The sequence below is a fragment of the Colobus angolensis genome, unplaced genomic scaffold, assembly GCF_000951035.1.
Source record: "Colobus angolensis palliatus isolate OR3802 unplaced genomic scaffold, Cang.pa_1.0 Scaffold209, whole genome shotgun sequence".
In the NCBI taxonomy this organism is placed as follows: Eukaryota; Metazoa; Chordata; class Mammalia; order Primates; family Cercopithecidae; genus Colobus; species Colobus angolensis.
In genome coordinates, this window is record NW_012115255.1 from 1,453,542 (window position 1) to 1,474,734 (window position 21,193).

At 45.8% G+C, this 21,193-nt stretch overlaps 1 protein-coding gene across 3 annotated transcripts in view; it reads left to right on the forward strand.

The window, feature by feature from the left end:
• Positions 1-21,193, forward strand: part of WDR37 (WD repeat domain 37) — an 87,084-nt gene that overhangs the window by 35,456 nt on the left and 30,435 nt on the right. For all 3 annotated transcript variants that reach the window (XM_011942290.1, XM_011942289.1, XM_011942288.1), the window contains 6 exons: positions 391-486; positions 793-857; positions 5,029-5,164; positions 6,987-7,058; positions 13,254-13,298; positions 15,508-15,584. In XM_011942290.1, coding sequence (XP_011797680.1) covers positions 391-486; positions 793-857; positions 5,029-5,164; positions 6,987-7,058; positions 13,254-13,298; positions 15,508-15,584 — 491 coding nt within the window. The remainder of the gene's footprint in view (positions 1-390; positions 487-792; positions 858-5,028; positions 5,165-6,986; positions 7,059-13,253; positions 13,299-15,507; positions 15,585-21,193) is intronic.

A 21,193-nucleotide genomic window follows, 5' to 3' on the forward strand; every position in this document is an offset into this window, starting at 1 on the left:
CTCAAGTGATCTGCCTGCCTCGGCCTCCAAAATTGTTGGGATTACAGGCATGAGCTACTGTGTCCAGCCCAGAATAATGTTTTTAACTGTGCAGAATCAAGCACTGTGGAACCTGTTGAAATGCAGGTGCTCTCTTTGAGACCCGGATAGCAGTGTCTTCTGCAGTGTGGCAAGTGTGTGAGCTTTTATTTTTGGAATGGTATCTCGAGTGATTTCTTTAGTTTTTTGAGAACTCTATGAATTGTGATCTTGCTTATTAGAATATTATTCACGTCTTGGTTTATATAATACTAATATATAACATTTTTTCTGCGTGCAAGTTTTGGAAGTGATGAGTACACTTAAGCATAAAAGCATACTTTACATTTTTGAAAACTTTTTTCTTCCCAGTACGTAGAGAAATCGACACTCTTAATGAGCGTTTAGCTGCTGAAGGACAAGCGATTGATGGAGCAGAGCTGACTAAGGGCCAACTCAAAACAAAAGGTGAGGTGAATTCCCGTGAAAGTCTTGTCCTGCAGATTATATACGCAGGAAATTTGGAATTTAGTGAAGGACGCTGGCTGGTTTGCATTTTGCTATCAGCAAACCTTGAACTATCTAATTCAGGTGTGAGTCTAAGAGAATAAGGAGCTCGGTTCTTGTTGCTGTTCCGCCATGGCTCTGTGTCACTAAGGTCAGACGAGCCCTTCTGGGACCCCTTTCTTCCTGTGCGAGACACAAGACCCTTTTGCGAGGCTGTGAGTCTTTGATTGTGTGATTGTGTTTGATTGTCACTCTCTGTCTCTGCAGCCAGTCACAGCACCAGCCAGCTCTCCCAGAAACTGAAGACCACTTACAAGGCTTCCACCAGCAAGGTATGCAGGCCACTGGCTCTCGAGCCAGCATGTGGTGGTGAAGGTGTGCAACTACTTCCTTTAAGTCGCATATTTTCCAATTAGAAAGGCATAGAAAGACATAAATGGTTTTAAGGGAAATTTAGTTTTTTAAAGGAATGTCCTGACTGGGCATTGGTGGCTCATGCCTGTAATCCCAGTACTTTGGGAGGCCAAGGCGGGCGGATCACTTGAGGTCAGGAGTTTGAGACCAGCTTGGCCAACATGGCGAAACCCTATCTCTACTAAAAATACAAAAATTAGCCGGACGGGGTGGCGGGTGCCTGCAATCCCAGCTACTTGAGAGGCTGAGGCAGGAGAATCGCTTAAGCCTGGGAGGTGGAGGTTGCAGTGAGCTGAGATTACACCACAGGGATTAATATATTAATATATGATGTTTTAGTAAATATATTGTCTTTAGAGGGAATATATAATTTCTGTTGTTAATTGGCTTAATATAAAGGATCTGAATTTGGAGGAAGCTAATAAATAGGTACAAATTAGTGAAAATTATGTTCTGAGCTAAAGTTACATTTTAGTTCATTATGTTCTTTTCCTCAGTTTCCTAAGTGTGATCAGGAAGTGAAGGTCTGTCTCTGAGACAAATAGGGATGTTCATGGTGTTTTGTATTTTCTTAAAGTATCTCGTGCTGTCCTTCTTAAAGTGGCAAAGGTTTAAATGTTTGGAAATTCATTTGTCTATGATGAATTACTACTATCAAGTGATATTTTGAGGTAATTTTGTATGCGTCTGTACTTTGGCATATTTCAAGGATACAAAAGATAAATTGAAATTTTCAGTGATCCTGCTGTGATGGTGTAAGTAGTTCTTATTAGCTTTTTATTTTTCCAATCTGTTTCCTTGAGTTTAAAGTTATTTAGCATGACATCTATAGTAAGATTAACTACAATTAATAGAGCAAATTCAGTCCTTCTGCCATTTGTCCTCATGTGATAGTCTTTGGTATTTCTTTGTTATTCAAAAGAAAATTGGAAATTCCTGGTATTTTCTACTGTACTTTCCTTTGATAACATCTAGAATGTAAGTTGCTAATTTATTTTTTTGGCCATGTAATATCTAGCTTATGCTTACAAGTTTTGAACTTTTTAATAAATTAACTTGAAGCTTTTTCTTCATAATGAAGTGTGAAATTATGTTCGTCCTCATTTAATTTCTTGTTACATTATCTTGGATTATGTTGCTTTTTCTGGTGTGTAGAGTTGTATGTATACAATATATGGTCTTGGAATTCCAAAACTTTCTCATTATTACTGAAGTAGAGGAAGAAATGATTATATAAAGTTGTCCTTTATCATGAGCAGTAAAAAATAAGATTTGGACAAGGGTAAGGATATGTATAGTAATGCTTTGCTTTAAAAAATGTATTAGAGATATTGGCCAGGCACGGTGGCTCAAGCCTGTAATCCCAGCACTTTGGGAGGCTGAGGCGGGCAGATCATGAGGTCAGGAGATCGAGACCATCCTGGCTAACACAGTGAAACCCCGTCTCTACTAAAAATACAAAAAAAGTAGCCGGATGTGGTGGCGGGCACCTGTAGTCCCAGCTACTCGGGAGGCTGAGGCAGGAGAATGGTGTGAACCCGGGAGGCGGAGCTTGCAGTGAGCCGAGATTGCGCCACTGCACTCCAGCCTGGGCGACAGAGCAAGACTGTCTCAAAAAAAAAAAGTATTAGAGGTATTTAAAGCCTGGTCATTTTAGGTACTAGAAATTCATCTGAATTTATAAGAAGCATATTACTAATGATCTTCATAGTTTTTGCACACTACCTATACCCATTGTAAAAAAATAACTATGAAAATATAAGACATCTGAAGATTGAAGAAATAATTTGGTAACAATATATTCTGATTTGTACTACAGTGTGGATTCTTGGTACCAAAGCTAAGCATGAATACGACAAGAGAAAGGCTTCACAGTCTAGATTTATTACTTTCCCTCCTTCTGACCCAGAGCAATGAAAAGCAAGTAGCGTGCCGGGTGGGATGGCGGGAACATAAAAGTGTGTTACGTGAACGCAGAAGAGGTTTTTCCCCTTCCTTGGTGGCTAATGAGATTTCTGATGCCTATGTGGGAGGGAAGTGAGGCAGTCTAACCTGCAGCCCACTTTAAAGAAACTTATAAAAATCAGAAAGGGCTTTTTCCACAAAGAAAGATACTTATCTTCTCAGAAATATTTACAGACATTTTCACAGCAGTGCTTTAGATTGCGCCTCAGTTAAAATGATCTGGGATGACAGGCGTGAGCATCAATTTGCTGCTTCATTCTGCTGCCTTTTCTGTTATGAACGTTCCCTCTAAGTAATTCAGTCTGTTTTGGTGGGTCTCTTGGTAATGATGACTAAGTCAGCATTTTTAAGGAAAAAGAGTTAAGGTAATAGATGGTCAGAGTGTGGTGGGCATTTTGGAAGCAACACATGAGAAAATATTTGAAAACGGCACATAATCTCCTGCACAGCTCCAGCAGCAGTGCAGTCAGAGCCTCCGGAAAGGAGCCACTCTGTTCTTAACCCTGGGAATGCAGCAGGTGAAGAATGTAGCTCTAATAGTTTGTTTCTTATAATACTGTTATTAATGTTAGAAGTGGTGAGAGACTTGGAAAATGAAATTTACTACAATACTGTTATTAATGTTAGAAATGGTGAGAGACATGGAAAATGAAATTTACTACAATACTGTTATTAATGTTAGAAATGGTGAGAGACTTGGAAAGTGAAATTTACTATTATACTGTTATTTATGTTAGAAATGGTGAGAGACTTGGAAAATGAAATTTACCACAGCTTATTATGGTGGGAGGTTGTGTATGTCCTTTAATTTCACTCCCTGCTAAAATGTTATAATATTATTTAACATTTGAATGACACATTCTATAAGAAAAGCATTTCCCATGTGGTGGAGGCGTAATTTTGTGGGATTGAATAGGATATTAGTGTTCAGAAAGAAAAGAGGATAGTGATGGGTTTGAGGTTGAACAAGTGCTTTTGCAATTCCTGTGACCAGTTCCAGTGGAAGTTCTTTCTGTTACTGCTGAAAACGTTGGCCTCTTCCTCAGCCTTTTATGTCATTGTATCTGGCGAGAATAACTCGAGGGTGCAGACCCAAATCGATGTGACAGTGGGTTGTGCTTTCATGGCTTAGGAAGAATGAATTTAGATCTGTTTTTCCGGGCTGTGCCAAATCAGTGTTTAAAACAAGTTGTGTAATGCCACTAATTTTTGTTTTTCACTTAATTTTTTTGTTTTATTCTGAAAAGTCTACATTATTCTGATTTACTTGACCGCTGGATAGCTGTTTTCTTACCCAAGAAAAATTTAAAAAGCAAACTCTGCAGAAATCATGTGTTGAATTAGTTTCTTCCTCACTCACTTCATATTTTTCCTGACAAGAGGACACGAGAACTGTCTGCTGTGTGTGTCGTCATTCGAGACGATGCCTTTCTCTGGTTCGTGCTGTGCTCGTGTTGTCTCCTGCTGGGCTGAGCATGTCCGAAAGGCCGGGGCCCACGGCCACGCTGCTCAGCATCCTCATAGCCGGTGCCTGCTCTGAGCAAGCGCCCAGTCTTGGACAAACCAGCACACCTGTTAGTGTCGCCTTTTGATTCCTCCCCACCACGGGCTTTTTTCCACTTGATGATATGTGGTTGGTGTAAATTCTCAAAAACAGCAAAATGTGAACATGTACAACGATCAGTGTCATTAGCTACAGTTTTGTGGCTAAGGGTTTGTGATGTCCTTCCTGACTTTTTCGTGTCTGAGTGGCTAGCTAACGATTTGTTTTTTTAAGAATTTGTAGATTTTGTCTGATGGTTTGGGTTTCGGGGAGAGTGACCTGAAACACCTAAATCTACCCTTCTGCAGTGAGACCTTCCATGACTGGCTGTCAGACTGAGATGGGGGAGCCTCCACGGGTCGCCGCGAGAGCTGTACACGTTCTCTGTGATGTGAGCTGAACCCGCCACCCTTTCCACACAGGGCGTTTCAGCTCACACTTGCGCTGTGTTCCTTGATGCTTTAACTGTCTTAGTCAGTGATTTGTACATTTTCCAGGATGTCTTTTTCATTTTCTCTTTCTTGACTTAGAAAAATTTACTTCAGTAGATTGTTTCATGAGACTCCTCATCTCGGTTTCAGATTGTCTCCAGCTTTAAGACCACGACGTCGCGAGCTGCCTGCCAGCTCGTGAAGGAGTACATCGGCCACCGGGACGGCATCTGGGATGTCAGCGTGGCCAGGACACAGCCGGTGGTGCTCGGGACTGCGTCGGCCGGTGAGTTGCACACGGACCTGGCCAGTCTGCGGAAGCATGTCTGTGCCTGATACCTGAGTGACGGATGTTCACTTTTCTGTGACAGAGGAACACTAGATGCAAAAGTGTCCTGGAGGAGTCAGTGGAACCAACACATTAGCCCTTGGTGATGCTTAGTGCTGCGGCCCGCAGTCCTGCATTCTGTGGTCTCGTGGGAGGGTGTCTGGCTGCACCCTGCATTCTGTGGTCCCATGGATAGATGTGCATCTGCACCCTGCATTCTGTGGTCCTGTGGGTGGGTGTCCGGCTGCACCCTGCTTTCCATGGTGTCGTGGGAGGGTGTCCAGCTGCACCCTGCATTCTGTGGTCCCGTGGATAGATGTGCTTCTGCACCGTCTTTTCCAGGTCCCCGTGGGTAGGGCGTTGCAACTCATAGTGAACCAAGTATCTGAGGAAAGAAATACTTGTTTGGAATTGATTTAACTTAAATGTGTTGAGGAATCAGTATTCCAGTTATTTGTTTTCTTTTTTTTTGAGATGGAGTCTTGCTCTGTCGCCCAGGCTGGAGTGCAGTGGCGCGATCTCGGCTCACTGCAACCTCCGCCGCCTCCCAGGTTCAAGCAATTCTCCTGCCTCAGCCTCCCAAGTAGCTGGGACTACAGGCACCTGCCACCACGCCCGGCTGATTTTTTTATTTTTTATTTTTTGTATTTTTAGTAGAGGTGGGGTTTCACCGTGTTAGCCAAGATGGTCTCAATCTCGTGACCTTGTGATCTGCCTGCCTTGTCCTCTCAAAGCGTTGGGATTACAGGCGTGAGCCACCGTGCCTGGCCCTCTTTTTCTTATCCATAGCCAAGTGTGTTTCTGATTGGTAGATGTATTTGACTTTTTTTCCACAAGTGGAGTACAGCTGAGGGGCAGTGCTGTGGTACTCACTGAAAGTGAACACTACATGGGCACGTAGCCAGCAGTGGAAGCTGATGGCCTCCCCCAGCCGGAGTTTGCCCACAGAGTCACAGGGGTAGAGTGTGGAAAGCGACCCTTTGTTTTCTCTAAAAAAAGATATTTTATGAAAGCTATCTAAGGTGGTATAATACCCCTTCAGATAAAAATTGCTCATATTAAAAATGGTGCTCATTGAAAATGCCGTCCCAGCTTGTGAGACGTTAATCAGTCACTGGACTCTGCTTTTTAGAGGCAGAAGTGAACGTGATAAACCACTTGAATAGCGAAGAAAGTTCTTGCTTCTCTTTGAAACTGTTTTCATGGATGAGTGCCTTGGATTCTTTGAAAATCATAGTCTAAAAAAAAGAATAGAAGGGTCCTTTCTGATATTTCAGAAATTTCATTTGGCTAATTGGCGCTTATTTCTCAGATTTTTCCATTAAATCTACTTAAAAAAGTAATGGCTGTAGGAGAAAGGCCCAAAGATCCAAAAGAAATGCTTATCTCAACAGTCATAACTGGATTTGGATGCCATTTGAATTTGAACGCTGGATGTTCTGGAACATTTTAATACTTTAATAAAATAATGAAACTGTGATGGAAATGACCTCTGTCTGTAATTTTCCAGCATGATGCAGCCAGCCTGATAGTAAAGTAGGGAATCGAGTCTCTGGTTGTCCATTAGCTGACTTCGTGGCCTCAGACAGGTCACAGCTTTTCCCATTTGGGAAATGTTTTCTTTGATCAGTTGAAGTGTACAGAGTAATAGAATCAAAGGTACAAGAGATATCAGTGGTAGTGTAACTTCCCATTTTTAGAGTATTTGTCTTATTCTTTCATTTGAAAAACTGTAAACTGATGATAGCTAAGTTCCGACTTCTTCATTTCCATCTTGCAGATCACACGGCTTTGCTGTGGAGCATAGAGACAGGGAAGTGCCTAGTCAAGTACGCAGGGCACGTGGGCTCAGGTAAGCACTGCCTAAGGAGTGCCGTAGCCAGAGGCCATTGCCTCCTCCAGTGTGTTTTTAAAATCGTGCATGGTAAAGCCAGCTGCAACTTCGTAGGAAGCTTTACTGTTTTGGTTGTCAAGGGACAGTGTGGTTTGTTCAGAGACTGGGATAACTCTGTGTCTTGAGCTTGTACGGGCTTAATAACAGGGAAAAGCTTAACTCCCTAAACAATGTACATATCATCTTAGTCTACATTTTATTTAATGTTTTATATAAACCATATGTAGGAAACTTTGTAACTGAAATGTGTGCATTATTTCTCACAAAGTATCTGTTTCAGAGACTTACTTTTGATGTAGTGATAACTTGGATGTATTCAATAAAGGATACTCCATGAATGTGCTTGCGTGCCTGTAGTTAATGCTGTCCACGTAGTTAATGCTGTCCACGTAGCCCTTTTCTGCCTTTTCACTTAGAGCTGTGTGTGTACCAGTTTCCTGACCAGCTTTCGTTTCTGTTTCCTCTCGCACGTGGTATGTGGTTCCTTCCCCCGCAGTGCCCTCTTCACCTGCTCACTCGCCCTCCCTCACACCCTCCACGCTGCCAGACTGAGAGCTGGCATCGCCTGTGTGCACAGAGGGACAGGTGTGGGTGGGGCCCGTGGCTCTACGCACCTGTTTGCCCATCCCCAGGGCCCTGATGAGCTACGGACCCCTCCCCTGCCCTTTCACAGGACCTCCTCTCCTTCGGCCATTCCTGCTGTCACCGTGTCTTCTCTTTCTTGCCCTGGACTTTTCCTCTTAGCATGTAGACAGGCTGGCACCTTTCCCGTGTTAGACGCCCACCTCCATGCTGCTTTCTTACCTGTCTTCCTCCCCTGGCATCCCACAGACTGGCTGGGGTGCCACAGTGTCATCTACAGTTTTCTAGCAGTGCCTGGTGTGTGTGTGATCGGTGCTCAAATGTAGAGCAAAACGCTGTGACAGGAACAAGTGCTGTATTTCCTCATTCAAATTTCCTCTTCAAAAACATTAAAAAAATTAAATATATATGCATAGGCTAAAAACTTAAGACTTGAAAGTCGAAATGACTCCTCGATCCCTGGGCTGCAGAATGGATGTTGTGTTAGCAGGCATGAAATAACATTCATCTTGTACATCTCCATCAGAGCTCTTGGGTGAGCAGGTGCATTGTCAATGAGCCAGTTGTATTTTGAAAGTTGTAGGTCTCAATGGTAGGCTTAAAATACTCAGTCAACAATGCTGTCATCAGATATGCTGTCATCCATGCTTTGTTGTTCCATTTATGGAGGACAGGTAGAGGAGATGTAGCATGATTCTTAAGGGCCCTAGGATTTTTGGAATGGCAAGTGAGCATTGACTTCAGCTGAAAGTCACCAGCCACTTTCGCCCCTAACAACAGTCAGCCTGTCCCTTGACGTTTCAAAGGCATGGATGTCTCCTCTCTAGCTATGAAAGTACTAGACGGCATATTCTTCCAATATAAGGCTGTTTGTTTGCATTCAAAACCTGTTGTTTAGAGTAACCATCTTCACCAGTGAGCTCAGCTGGATCTTCTGGAGAACTTGCAGCTTCTCCATCAGCACTTGCTGCTTCACCTTGTACTTTTATGTTGTGGAGACGGCATCTTAAACGTCATGAACAACTCTGCCAGCTTCCAGCTTTTCTTCCGCAGCTCCATCACCTCTCTCATCCCTCATGGAATTGAAGAGAGCCAGGGCCCTGCCCTGGATTAGGCTTCGGCAAAAGGGAATGTTGTGGTTTAATCAATCCCAACCACTCCAACTTCCTGTGTATCGGCGTGCTTATCATTTGTGTGTTCACTGGAATAGCGCTTTTACTTTCCTTCAAGAACTTTTCCTTTGCATTCAGAACTTGGCTGTCTGGTGCAAGATGCCCAGCTTTCAGCCTGTCTCAGCTTTTGACTTGCCTTCCTCACTAAGCTTAATCATTTATAGCTTTTGATTTAAAGGGAGCGATGTGCAACTCTTCCTTTCATTGGAATACTTAGAGGCCATTGTAGGGTTTTGAATTGGCGTAATTTTAGTATTGTTCTGTCTCAGGGAGTAGAGAGGCCCGAGCAGAGGGAGAGATGAGAGAAAGGCTGGTTGGTGGAGCAGTCGTAACTCCCACAACATTTATTGAGTAAGTTTGTGGTCTTATGTGGGTGTGGTTTGTGCCCCCCCCAAAATGACAGTGGTATCATCAGAGATCACAGGTCACTATTAACAGATAAAATAATTATGCAAAAATCCAAGGTCAAGGTGCTGGCAAAAATAAATTAAAAAAAAAATGAAAAAGTTTGAAATATTGCAAGAATTACCAACATGTGTTACAGAGACATGACGTGGACACGTGCTGTTGGGAAAATGGTGGCAATTAGGTCTTTGACGCAGGGTTGCCACAAACCCTCAATTTGTAAAAAATCCAATACCTACAAAGCACAATAAAGTGAAGGATAATAAAATGGGGTATGCCTGCATCCACACACAGGCGAGTACATACACACGTAGTCATTTCTGTTCTCTAGAGAGGATTTAATTTTTCCCTGGCCAGCAGATAGAGTGGATGGCAAGCCTTGATTGACTTAAGGGTTGGTGGCCAGTGGGTTTCAGGCTTTAGGGGCTGTGCTGTTCTTCTCGCTCTCCCTTGTTCTAAGGGAGTTGTCCTTCAAGGATGTGCCTTCACAGGCCCCGAGCTTTAGTTTCATCTGCCGGTACTCTCTGCGTTAGCTCTCAGAGGCTGCTTTCTGCTTGGTGTCCGCCCTTATGCCCAGTTTAGGTGCTGTCAGTGTCTGGGGGAGGCGAGCAGCTGGCCTGCTCCTTCCGGGCTGCCTCTCCTGAGGGATCCGGCCTCAGCTCCTGTCGCAGCCCCTCACCTCTGGACTGCACCCTCTCTCCGGCTGATCTCTGTGCCTTGAGGGAGTGCGTCACTCTGGGGCCTCTGGGCTTCCATGATGACTTAAAGCCTTTTGTTTATTTTTTGCTGTTTATCTGCAGCTTTTATAATTAATCTCAGTAGGGGTTTGAGTGGATCCATAGAGGCTGCCTTGTCCCAGCAGGAAGAAGTCTCTTCCTGTTCTTGTGCCTGGCTTGTTTTTTTGTTGGCTTTCCATTCTTCACGCAGGTTAATTTGACCTTCCTGTGTTCACCCACTCACCGTCACCATCTGCTCTTCTGGCCTCCAGTATTTGGTGTCTGTTTCTTTCATCGTCTCTTTAGTCTTTCTTTGTGGGTCTGTGCCTGTTACTTCCAGGATGCCTCCTGCATTTAGAGAGGTGTCAGAGAGGGGAGAAGACGCTTGTGTTTCTGGCACGCTGTCATGTTGCGTGTGTCTCTCTTCTTCCTCCTGGGGACTTATGTTTGCATTTTTCCACTAGGGGATTTTTTGTTTTTTTTGAGACGGAGTCTCACTCTGTCACCCAGGCTGGAGTGCAGTGGTGCGATCTCTGTTCACTGCAACCTCTGCCTCCCATGTTGAGATGATTCTCCTGCTTCAGCCTCCCAAGTGGCTGGGATTACAGGTGCCCGCCACCATGCCTGGCTACATTTTGTATTTTTTTAAATTTATTTTTAATTAATTTATTTTTTGAGACAGAGTCTCGCTCTGTCACCAGGCTGGAGTGCAGCGGTGGGATCTCAGCTCACCGCAACTTCCGCATCCCGAGTTCAAATGATTCTCCTGCTTCAGCCTCCCGAGTAGCTGGGACTACAGGCACGTGCCACTATGCCCAGCTAAGTTTTGTATTTTTAGTAGAGATGGGGTTTCACCATGTTGGCCAGGCTGGTCTTGAACTTCCGACCTCAGGCGATCCGCCTGCCTCAGTCTCCCAAAGTGCTGGGATTACAGGCGTGAGCCACTGTGCCCGGCCTGGGATGTTTTGATCTCTAAGTTGACCTAACTAACGGGAGTGGTGGGCTGGTGGGAGTTGAATCAGTACAACTCTACAAGGAGGTGGTTTGACCCTGAATCACACTCTGCCTCTTTCCTCTTGGGTCCTCTGAGCAAAATGCCCAGCAACAGACTCCCCGCTCTGTCCCCCAGGAGGGGAAAACCAGTGAGGGTCCCAGTATTGCTGTGTCTGCGCCTCTCAGAGGCAGAGGTGACGCTGGTGGCAGAGGTTGTTGTCCCCTTTGTTCTTCTCTCTTTAGATTTCAGCTTAAATTTTATGACAGTTAAATGTGCACGTGATGGAAAGAGCCAGTGTCTTTGACACTGGATAAGGGTAGCTGTGACTGGCATCTCTGTTTCTGCTCCCCTCATGGCTGCTGTGGATTGGGTCAGGTGCTCATGGGTTCTGCTGCCACGCCTTTAAATCATGGCTCACAGTGCTGCCCCGGCCTTCTTGCCCCAGCCTGCCTGTTGACCGTCCACTGTGGAAGGTGACCGGGGGTGATTGAGCTCTCTCAAGGGCCTCATTACACCAGGCGTGGTTTCCATCCTCACCCCAACGTTATTCTGTGCCGATTTTGTAAGATCTCGGGTCACTTTTCACATATTATGCCTGTGTGAGCAGTGCTGTGAAGAAGCTGCCTCCACATCTCCCGTCACCATGTGCCTGCCCTCCGCCTCCTTCTGTGGCGCGATATCTTCCACCCACTCCTCACGGTGGCCCACCTTCATTTGTGATTAGCTGAAGGTTGGGATAGACATAATAAAGTGAAAATTGATCATCGATCTTACCAAAATTTCTCATTGAAATTGGAAGCGTTAATACTATTTATTAGTGGTTCTAGTGATAATTTGGTTTTAGCTCCATTGAGTGCTTAAGTTTATTGCTTGTAAGTGTACACAGTTTCCACCAGCTTTTGTCACAGTTGTCTGTATTTTAATATTAATAATGAGGCTATCTTCTAGCATTTTTCATTTAGTTACTTAGAGAAATATAATTCTAATGGTATAGCTAGCAACATTTTGTTAAGGAGATCACCTTTTCAGATTTGGTAAAATTTCCTGTATGTTGTATATTAGGGACGTGCATTTTCTTTACAAGGGATGGAAATAAGGGTTGGTGTCCCCACAGTGACATGAGTCAGCTCTTTGCTCTGCTGACTGGTGCTGACTGACGTAGCTCACCCCATCCCAATCCCTGTCGTTTGCTTCGGGAAGATCCCAGGTGGGCAGTGCGGGCTCCAGACGAGGTCAGGCCTGTGGAGCCGGGCTCTGTGTTCACTGCTGACATTTATGTGCGTGCTTGTGGTCTTGCTGACCACATGTCAAGCTATTCTGTCTACATTCAAGACAGGAGCAAGGGGGAAGATGAAGTGCCAGGGTCTCACGCTCCTTTTTCAAGAAAATGGTAGCTTCCTCAGACCTCTGGCCAGGCGCAGTGGCTCACACCTGTAATCCCAGCACTTTTGGAGGCTGAGGCGGGCAGGAGTTTGAGACCAGCCTGGACAACATGGCAAGACTCTGTTTCTACTAAAAACACAAAAGACCCCATCTCTACTAAAAATACAAAGAAACCCCAAACTAGCCAGGTATGGTGATACATTCTTGTGGTCCCAGCTACTTGGGAGGCTAAGGTGGGAGGATCACCTGAGTCTCGAAGGTCAAAGCTGTAGTGAGCTGAGATCGCGCCACTGCACTCCAGCCTAGGCCACCAGAGTGAAATTCTGTCACACACACACACACACACACACACACACCTCTGCCAAATACCCCTTTTGTAAGGAGAGTGGGAGGACATCATAACCTGCATAACCCAGTCCTGATTCATTCTCTGAGGCTGGCAGAGGTTATACTTTCTGGGACCTGGGTTCTCTACTGGTCACAGAACAGACTGGGGTCCTTAGGCTGGGAAGGAAGGTGGGTGGGGTGGGGCTTGTGGTAACGAATGGTGTCTGCCACACTATAATTTGTCTTCACCTGTTGTCATAATTATGTTTTCTTTTTTTTATCCTGATTTATTTTTAGCTGAAAATGACATCCTTGTCTATAAAAAGAACTAGATGATGAATATCCTTTTCCTGGGTCCTAAACTGGGGTGATTTGGTGGTTCCTACCTTAGTTGTTTTTATTGTGCCTCTGTTCTAATTCACACGTTTATGTATTAGTTTAACTGAGTGGAGGATCTAATATTGAACTCATAGTTCTTTTAATGTTGACTTTGAAATACACGCTATAGCTAATAAATGTTGATAACATGTTTTTGTCACTTTAAACCTGTTTTTATCATATTTTTATTTTGCAGTAAATTCTATCAAATTTCATCCCTCAGAGCAGTTGGCTCTCACTGGTATGTTGATATTTTTCTTTATTGAACAAAATGATAGATGGTCTTAAAACAACTATAACTATTCCTTTCTTATTCTAGCAGAATAATCCATGGCTTTTATGAAAGTTAATCTTTAGTAGACATTTTATGGATTAAATGAGAAATGGATAAAGGAAAATACATTGAGCAGTACTTTCTAGAGATAGTAGTGGATAAGCAGTTGGTTTTATTGTGAGATGAAGATGGCTTCACGGTCTTCTTGAAGCCTTTCTCTACAGCATCAGCATGTTTGCTGTTCCCCGTGTGGTTCCTGTAGATGGAGCTCTTCAAGGCCCTGTGATTACCATTGTGTTCCCTTAGATTGTATGCATCTGATACGGAGAAATGAGAAAGGTAGCACAGAGACACGGCAAGTTGCCAGAGTCAGCATTTTTATTTCTTTCTGGGTAATTGACCTAACCCGTGGTAGCTTGGATTTGCCATAATTTCAGAGTAGTTTTAAAAACGTGCCTTCCTTGGTTGCTTTTGGAGGGTAGCCTTACAGTACTGAGGACTTTTCCTGTGATATTGTCAGACCCCCACAGATCCCCGTGATAACCCGGGGACATTGGTGATGATCTCGAAGGGTGTGCGTAGGCTTTCCGTAGACCAGAGGTCCTTAGCGCTTTTTCTGTAAAGGAATAAGCAGTGAATATTTTCATCTTTGTGGGACATTCAGGCTCTGTCGCCAGTACTGAGTTCTGCTCTTGCAGCATAAAAGCAGCAGACGGTGCACTGATGCGTGGACATGGCTGTGTCCAGCAACTTTATTCACAAAAGTGGGCGGCTGCCTGGGTTTTGCCTGTGGGCCAGATTGTGCTGACCCAGGGATAGAACACCGAGGTTGAGATGACTGGCAGCTTCACGCAGGTGGAGTCGTTCAAGAAGGAGCCCCAGTGGCGAGTACTTCCAGTGTGTGGGATGCAGCGAGTCACGCGGTTTGGTCGGAGTTTTTATGTGAGAGAGAAATGTGCTGGGCGAGTTAGACTGAGAGTCATTTTGAGCAGACCCAGACCACATAGCTGACTTTCACCTTCATATGCGTGTGAAGACTAAAGCAGACAAGGAGTTTACACCTTACGAAGTTGGCGGTTTGTGGGATGATTGGAAAGGGGGCAAGGAGACTGGTGGCAGTTGGATGTGTTCAGATTCAAACCAAAGGGCTCGAAAAGAGGGTGGAACCAGACACATCCAGGAACTGACAAAGACTTGGAAACATGAGGTCATGAGCATAGAGAGGGGAGAGTTAGACTAGGAAATGTGAGGTAATGGGGATAGGCAAGAGAGTTACACCGGGAAATGTGAGGTAATGGGCATAGAGAGGAGAGTTAGACTGGGAAACGTGAGGTAATGGGGATAGAGAGGAGAGTTAGATGGGAAACGTGAGGTAATGGGGATAGAGAGGAGGGTTAGACTGGGAAACGTGAGGTAACGAGCATGGAGAGGGGAGAGTTAGACTAGGATTGGGCATGATGTTGATTTGAGGAGGAGTTGCAAGTCCGGGCAGTACATTTATTTGCATGAAACGTGCTGTGTCAGCTCAGAGAAGCTCCTTTAGGGAAGTTGGGTGGCAGTGAAGAGAAGATGGAAGCCAGCCTGCCCCCGTGTGTGGGTGAGATGTGGCCGTGCTGGTGTCCGAGGCCTGTTCTGTGCCCCACGGTGCTGTCCTTTTGTCTTTCCAATCCTCAATAAAAGCGTTTCGTCGCAAACTGGCTGCTGAAAACAGCGGGACGGGAGCCGCACACATAAGGAGTGCTGATAGGTGCCTGGCCCATTGAAAGGCCGCATCCATGTTGAATGGATGGAGATGAGTGTCGCTTTCCTGAACATCTCAGAGTTGATCGCAGCTCTGAGTTCTGATATGATAGGATTTCTTAGAGGTTAGATAGATGGAGAGGAAAATCTACTATCTGTACATTTTCTCTGAACTTCCAGGACTTCCTGTGCTAGAATGAAAGGTGAAATAGTTTTTTAAGTGATCATTATTTCCTCAATTTTGGACATGTACTCTATTCTCAATAGCATTATGCAGTCTCAGAAAAGAGTTATTTAAGTAAAAAGTACATTCATCTCACTAAGTGGTCACTAAGCCGGAAAGGTCTGACTGCTGCTGCTCAGCCAGAGTGGCGGTGAAGAGCGCATTTTACCATGGTCTGTGCCTTGGGTAATTTTCCCCGATTTCTCTCTTCAGCTTCTGGAGATCAGACTGCTCATATCTGGAGATACGCGGTGCAGCTGCCGACACCCCAGCCTGTCGCTGACACTAGTGTAAGCACCTTTCCTTACCTGCGAGTGTGTAGGATGCTGATGTCTGTGAATCTGAGAATCCATTTATAATATCTGTCATGGACCGAATGTTTGTGTCCCCCCAAGTTCAGCATTGAAGCCCTCACCCCCTGTATGGTCGAATTTGGAGAGGGGCCTCTAAGGAAGTAGTTAAGGTTCAGTGAGATTGTGTGAGGTCCTCATAAGAGGAGACGGTGGAGAGCTCGCCTGTGTTCTCAATCTCTCTGTCACTCTCTGTGTCATGTAAGGGCGGAGCCAGAGGGTGGCCGTCTGTAAGGCCGAGCCCGCACCAGAACCTGAATTGGCTGGATCTTGGACTTCCAGCCTCCAGAACTGTGAGAAAATGTTCTGTTTTTTATAAATCACCCAGTCTGTGGTATTTTGTTATGGCAGCCAGAGCAAACTAAGACCGATTTTAGTACCACAAAGTGGGGGGCTGCTAAAGAAATGCCTGAAAATGTGGACATGGCTTTGGAGCTGGGAATGGGTAGATGCTGCAGGCGTTTTCAGGTACCTGCTGGAGAAAGCCTGCATGACTGTGAAGGGCTTGTTGGTAGAAATATGGACATTGAAGGTGACTCGGGTGAAGGCTCAGAGAGGAAAGGGGAGAGCTGGAGAGAAAGCTTTTAGTGTCTTAGAGAATGCAAGTATCATAGACAATGTTGTGGAAAAGTGGATGTTGAAGGCTCTTCTGCTGAGGCCTCAGAGGAGGTGAGGGACAGGTTACAGGGAACTGGAAGAAAGTGATCCTCATTACAAAATGGCCGAGGACTTGACTGAGCCGAGATCTTGTGAATGAAATGTTAAAGGTGCAGCCTGGTTGCTCTCCTTGCATAGGATAAAGTGCTAAAGGTCGGAGATACTCTGAAAGAGCTGTTAAGGGAAAGGGGATGACAACTTGTAAGATTCGGGAAATTCCCAGCCTATGCCTGTTACAAAAAAAAAGAGAAAGCCGGTTCCGAAGAGAACATGCAGGGTTTGTCTGAACAGCCAGTTGACATGGAGGTGAGTGTGGGTGGGAGCCACGGCTTTAAGCACCCACCGCAGCAGGATCCAGGACTGGAGATGGGATTATATCCAGAGACTCCGCCAGCTCAAACCAGAGGGGACATGGTGGGGACAGAATGAAGAAAGGTGTCAGACTGCTGTGATTCCACAGCACAGAAACCAGAGCTGCCTGGGCAAGAACCTTTACAACCGGAAGAACGCCCCTGAAGGTGATTCTGAGGTTGGTAGGCCTGCAGCTGTCACCGCAGTTCCCAGGACAAGGGCCTGTTTCTTCCTTGGTTTCGAAGTGTGGGGGCCTCCTTGGTTTCAGGGCCAGGCTGCTGTGGTCCAGTGCTGTGGGGGTGGGGCTGCCAGGCTTAGCTAAGGGGGTGACGCCCCTGCCCCAGCATACTTGGAGGGTGGCGCATCCAGCCCAAGAGGGGCTCTCTGGAGCCTGAAGAGCTCATGGAGTTTGCCTTGCGGGATTTTGGACTTGCTTGGACCCCGCCACCCTTTCCCTGTTGCCTCTCTCTCTCTTTTGGAAAGGGAATGTCTGTCCCGTGCCTGCCCTACTGTTGTATTTTGGGAACGCTTACCTTGTTTGGGTTCCGTGGTTTACGGCTGGAGGGGAGTTCAACTTCAGGGTGGGCGAATCGCACCCTGAGTCCCACCCATTCCTGATTCAGGTGATGTTTTGTTGAGACTTGGGACTTCACACCTTAGCGCTGATGCTGGAATAAGACTTCTGGGGCTGTTGGGATGGGACGACTGTTTTTGCCATGCAAGAAGGACATGAATTTGGGGGAGGCCAGGGACAGGATGTTCTCAACTGAATGTCTCTGTCCCCCAGAAATCTGTGTTGAAGCCCTAACCCCCAGTGTGGCTGTATTTGGAGATGGGGCTCTAAGGAAGAGGTTAAAGCAAAAAGAGGTAGTGGAGGGCTGCCCTGATCCCATAGGATGAGTGTGTCAGAAGGGACATCAGACACTCACCCTTATGGTTGCCCTTGTGCGCGCATGCTCTCTCTCCCCCCTCCCCATTTCTCCGTTTTTTTTTTTTTTTTTTTTGAGATGGAGTCTCGCTCTGTTGCCCAGGCTGGAGTGCAGTGGCGTGATCTTGGCTCACTGCAACTTCTGCTTCCCGGGTTCAAGGGATTCTCCTCCCTCAGCCTCCCGAGCAGCCGGGACTACAGGTGTGCGCCACCACACCCAGCTGATTTTTGTATTTTTAGTAGAGATGGAGTTTCACCATGTTGGTCAGATGGTCTTGATCTCTTGACCTCATGATCCGCCCTCCTTGGCCTCCCAAAGTGCTGGGATTACAGGCATGAGCCACCGTGCCCAGCCTCTCTATGCTAATATTAATAGAAGAGCCCCTGTGGGCATGCTGCAGGATGGCAGTGCCACACACCGGAAGAGGGGCCTCACCAGAAGCCGCACTGGTTGACGCCTTCGTCATGGACTTAGAGTCTCCAGAACTGGAAAATAACAAATTTCTGTTGTTGAAGCCTCTTGGCCTGTAGTCTTATGTTTTCGTGGCCTGTGCTGACTGAGACAGCACCTAGAAAGACGCTCCTTTACCTCTGTATGCATGCATCTGCTCCAGTCTTCCTTTCTACAGATAGTAAACGTTTATCATCCACTCTCTTACAGTTTATGTTTGGATCCTGTTTCTTACTGTTTTGTCTGTTTAATATTAGACATCTGGTGTATCTTTCATGGACGTTTATCATCACATCAGCTAATGGCTTGTATGACATCAATTTTATATGGTTCAAATTTAAACATAGATAACAAAAGATGCTGTATATTGAGAAGAATGAATTCATGTATTTATACCATAAATTCATAAAATTCTTCACTTACTGTTTGCCTTGCGCTGTCTGTGGTAGCCCAGCACCCTATGTTTATGATCACAGAGAGGCCTGAATGTTTCTCTGAGTGCAATTATCTCCCTAGTTTCAATGACAGGCTAAACGTTAGTGGCGTGGTCTTCCCGCATGCTCAGCCCTCACTGTGCACCTGAACCAGGTGGGAACAGTGCCCGGCAGACAGCGTAGATGATGTACACGTCTAGAAGTTTCATTTTGTATTGGGGTGTGATTGTTGCAAGGATGAGAGTAATCTAGTTTTGGTATTTTCATCTTGGAATATTCCTTGAGTTTTCTGCTTTGTGAACATTCTAAACTGTTCTATGTGGAGATAGTTAAGCAGTTAATAAATTACAGTGATAAATGAGTTTTCTTTAGTCCTAATAAAGTTCTAATAGTTCATTTTTAACTGAATGTATTATGTATTAAAACAGTTTTGTTCTCTTTGTGGAACTGACAGACTATTCATTATGTAGCACATAACACTGTCCACTAACACGCACATTTAGTGATGAAACAAGTGAAATGTGCGCTGATGGCGGGCGTGGTGGAGAGGTGAGGAGGGTGAGCATTGATGCTTAGAAAATTCAAAATGTGCGCTGATGGTGGGCATGGTGGAGAGGTGAGGAGGGTAAGCATTGATGCTCAGGAAATTCAAAGGAGTTAATGTATGGATTGTTTTCCAAATAAAATAAGAAAGACATCAATTTTGTCAGAGGGAAGATTCATGTACAGTACTTACATTAAAAACACCTAATAGTTCACTTAGAATGTTCACTTAATTTTATTTTCTTCTTTACTACTTTGCTTGTGTTGGGTGAGTGCACTTCTCATGTTGATAGTTGCCACCTCAAGATTTGGGGCTGGTTTTGGGGGCTCTGAGTTAAAGACGAACCTCTGTGATGTGCCGTGACTTGAGCTGTCCTGGGAGCACTGCACACAGAGTTGTGTTGGGCCCTCCCTAATAAAGAGGAGGCAGTGCAGCCTGTGGATGGCCAGGTATCTGCAGAAACAACGTGGGAGGTTCCTTCCAGCACTGCTGGATGAAATGAGGCTCCTTAGGTGGAAAGCAGTTTTGTTTTCTGAAGCTTTTGCCAGCCTGTCTTGAGTCTGATTTGCTTAGCAGTTTTCATTTTAAATTTTAACACAAACTGTAATCTGTTAAAATCTGTATTCGTCTTGAATCATTATAGCTTTTGGACAGATGTCTTGTGTTTTAAAATTTGCATCTGCGAGTTTTGCTTGACATCCACAGTGTTGATAAGCGTTTGGGTGGCATAGTGGAAACAGATTTAGACCAACAGAATGACTGTCGCATGCGAGTTAAGTTACACTGAGTTATTCGTTTAACTTCGTCGGCCTTCTTTTTATCCTTTGAGGGGTTTACCCTGTGGCTGCTCCTGGCTCTTTGCTGTGCTCCCTCTGGAGCCGTTTTCCCAGCTGTGTGCAGTGCTGTCACCCGTCACCTCCGGCCTTCAAGGTGACGTCCCAACTACTTCCCTGCTGCAGCCTGTCTGGGGGCCTCTGCCAGCCTTATGAGCCTGGGGCCCCCCGGCCCCCTGTCCCGACTGAGCTGCGCGTGCCACCCTGAACTTGCTGTTTCTGGGTGTTCCTTTCCTTGTGTCACCCGTTTCAGGAAACGTCCCTGTCTGTCACCCAGTGCTTTAGACCAAACACCTTTCCACGGTCTAAACACCTATATTGTTCTCTTACTGCCTGTGGAAATCACCCTGTCAGCCACTCCTGCAGCAGAGGGTGCTTCAGTTCTTTCTTCCCACCCTACTCCAGGCCACCCTCTCTTATGGGCACTTCTCTCATCTCCTGTCCGTCTCCTCCGTTGTTTTCTGGGGCTGCCGTAACAACGTGCCAGGGGCAGGGTGGCTTCTAAACAACAGATCCGTGTTCCCACAGTGCCAGAGGCTGGAAACCCGAGATGAGGGTGTGAGCAGGGCTGGTTCCTCCTGAGGCCTCTTTCCATGGCTCATAGATGGGTCTTCTCCTGGGTCCTTTATCCCTCTGGGAATGTCTGTGTTCTCATCTCTTCTTACAAGGACGTCAGTCCTATTGGAATAGGGTCCACTCTCCTGGTCTCATTTTATCTTAATCACCTCTTTAAAGCCCCTTTCTCCAAACAGCCACATTCTGAGGTCCTGGGTTGAGGACTTCAGCACAGGAATTTGGGTCCACAGTTCTGCCCCTAGCAGCCCCTTCCACCGTTCCCTCCGCAGTTTGTTCATACAGCACACACCTGGCATCACACCCCGCCCACAGCTGTGTGGTGATTTTGCATCACACGGAATAGAACCTGGCATCCTTTCCACAGTCTCCCGGGATTACACGAGCTGTTCCCCGTGCCGCCTCGGACTTTGCCTCCTGTAGCTGTTCCGCAGATGGCGGAATGCTGTTCCTCAGCATGGGCGAGCCTTACTTAACCCTTCCTTTCCTCACGTCTGACTCACGTGCAACCTCATCAGAGTCCCTCATCAGTAACTCTATGTAAAACAGCACCTCCATCCAGCTGCCCCTTGTCCTATTTTATTTTACTTCATAGAACTTACTGCCGCCTTACTCTGTGTGGCCATGTTGACGTGTGTTCCCGTGCTGCTCTGCATCCTCGTGATACGTGTTCGCGTGCTGCTGTGCGTCCCTGTGACGTGCGTTCCCGTGCTGCCGTGCGTCCCTGTGACGTGCATTCCCGTGCTGCCGTGCGTCCCTGTGACGTGCATTCCCGTGC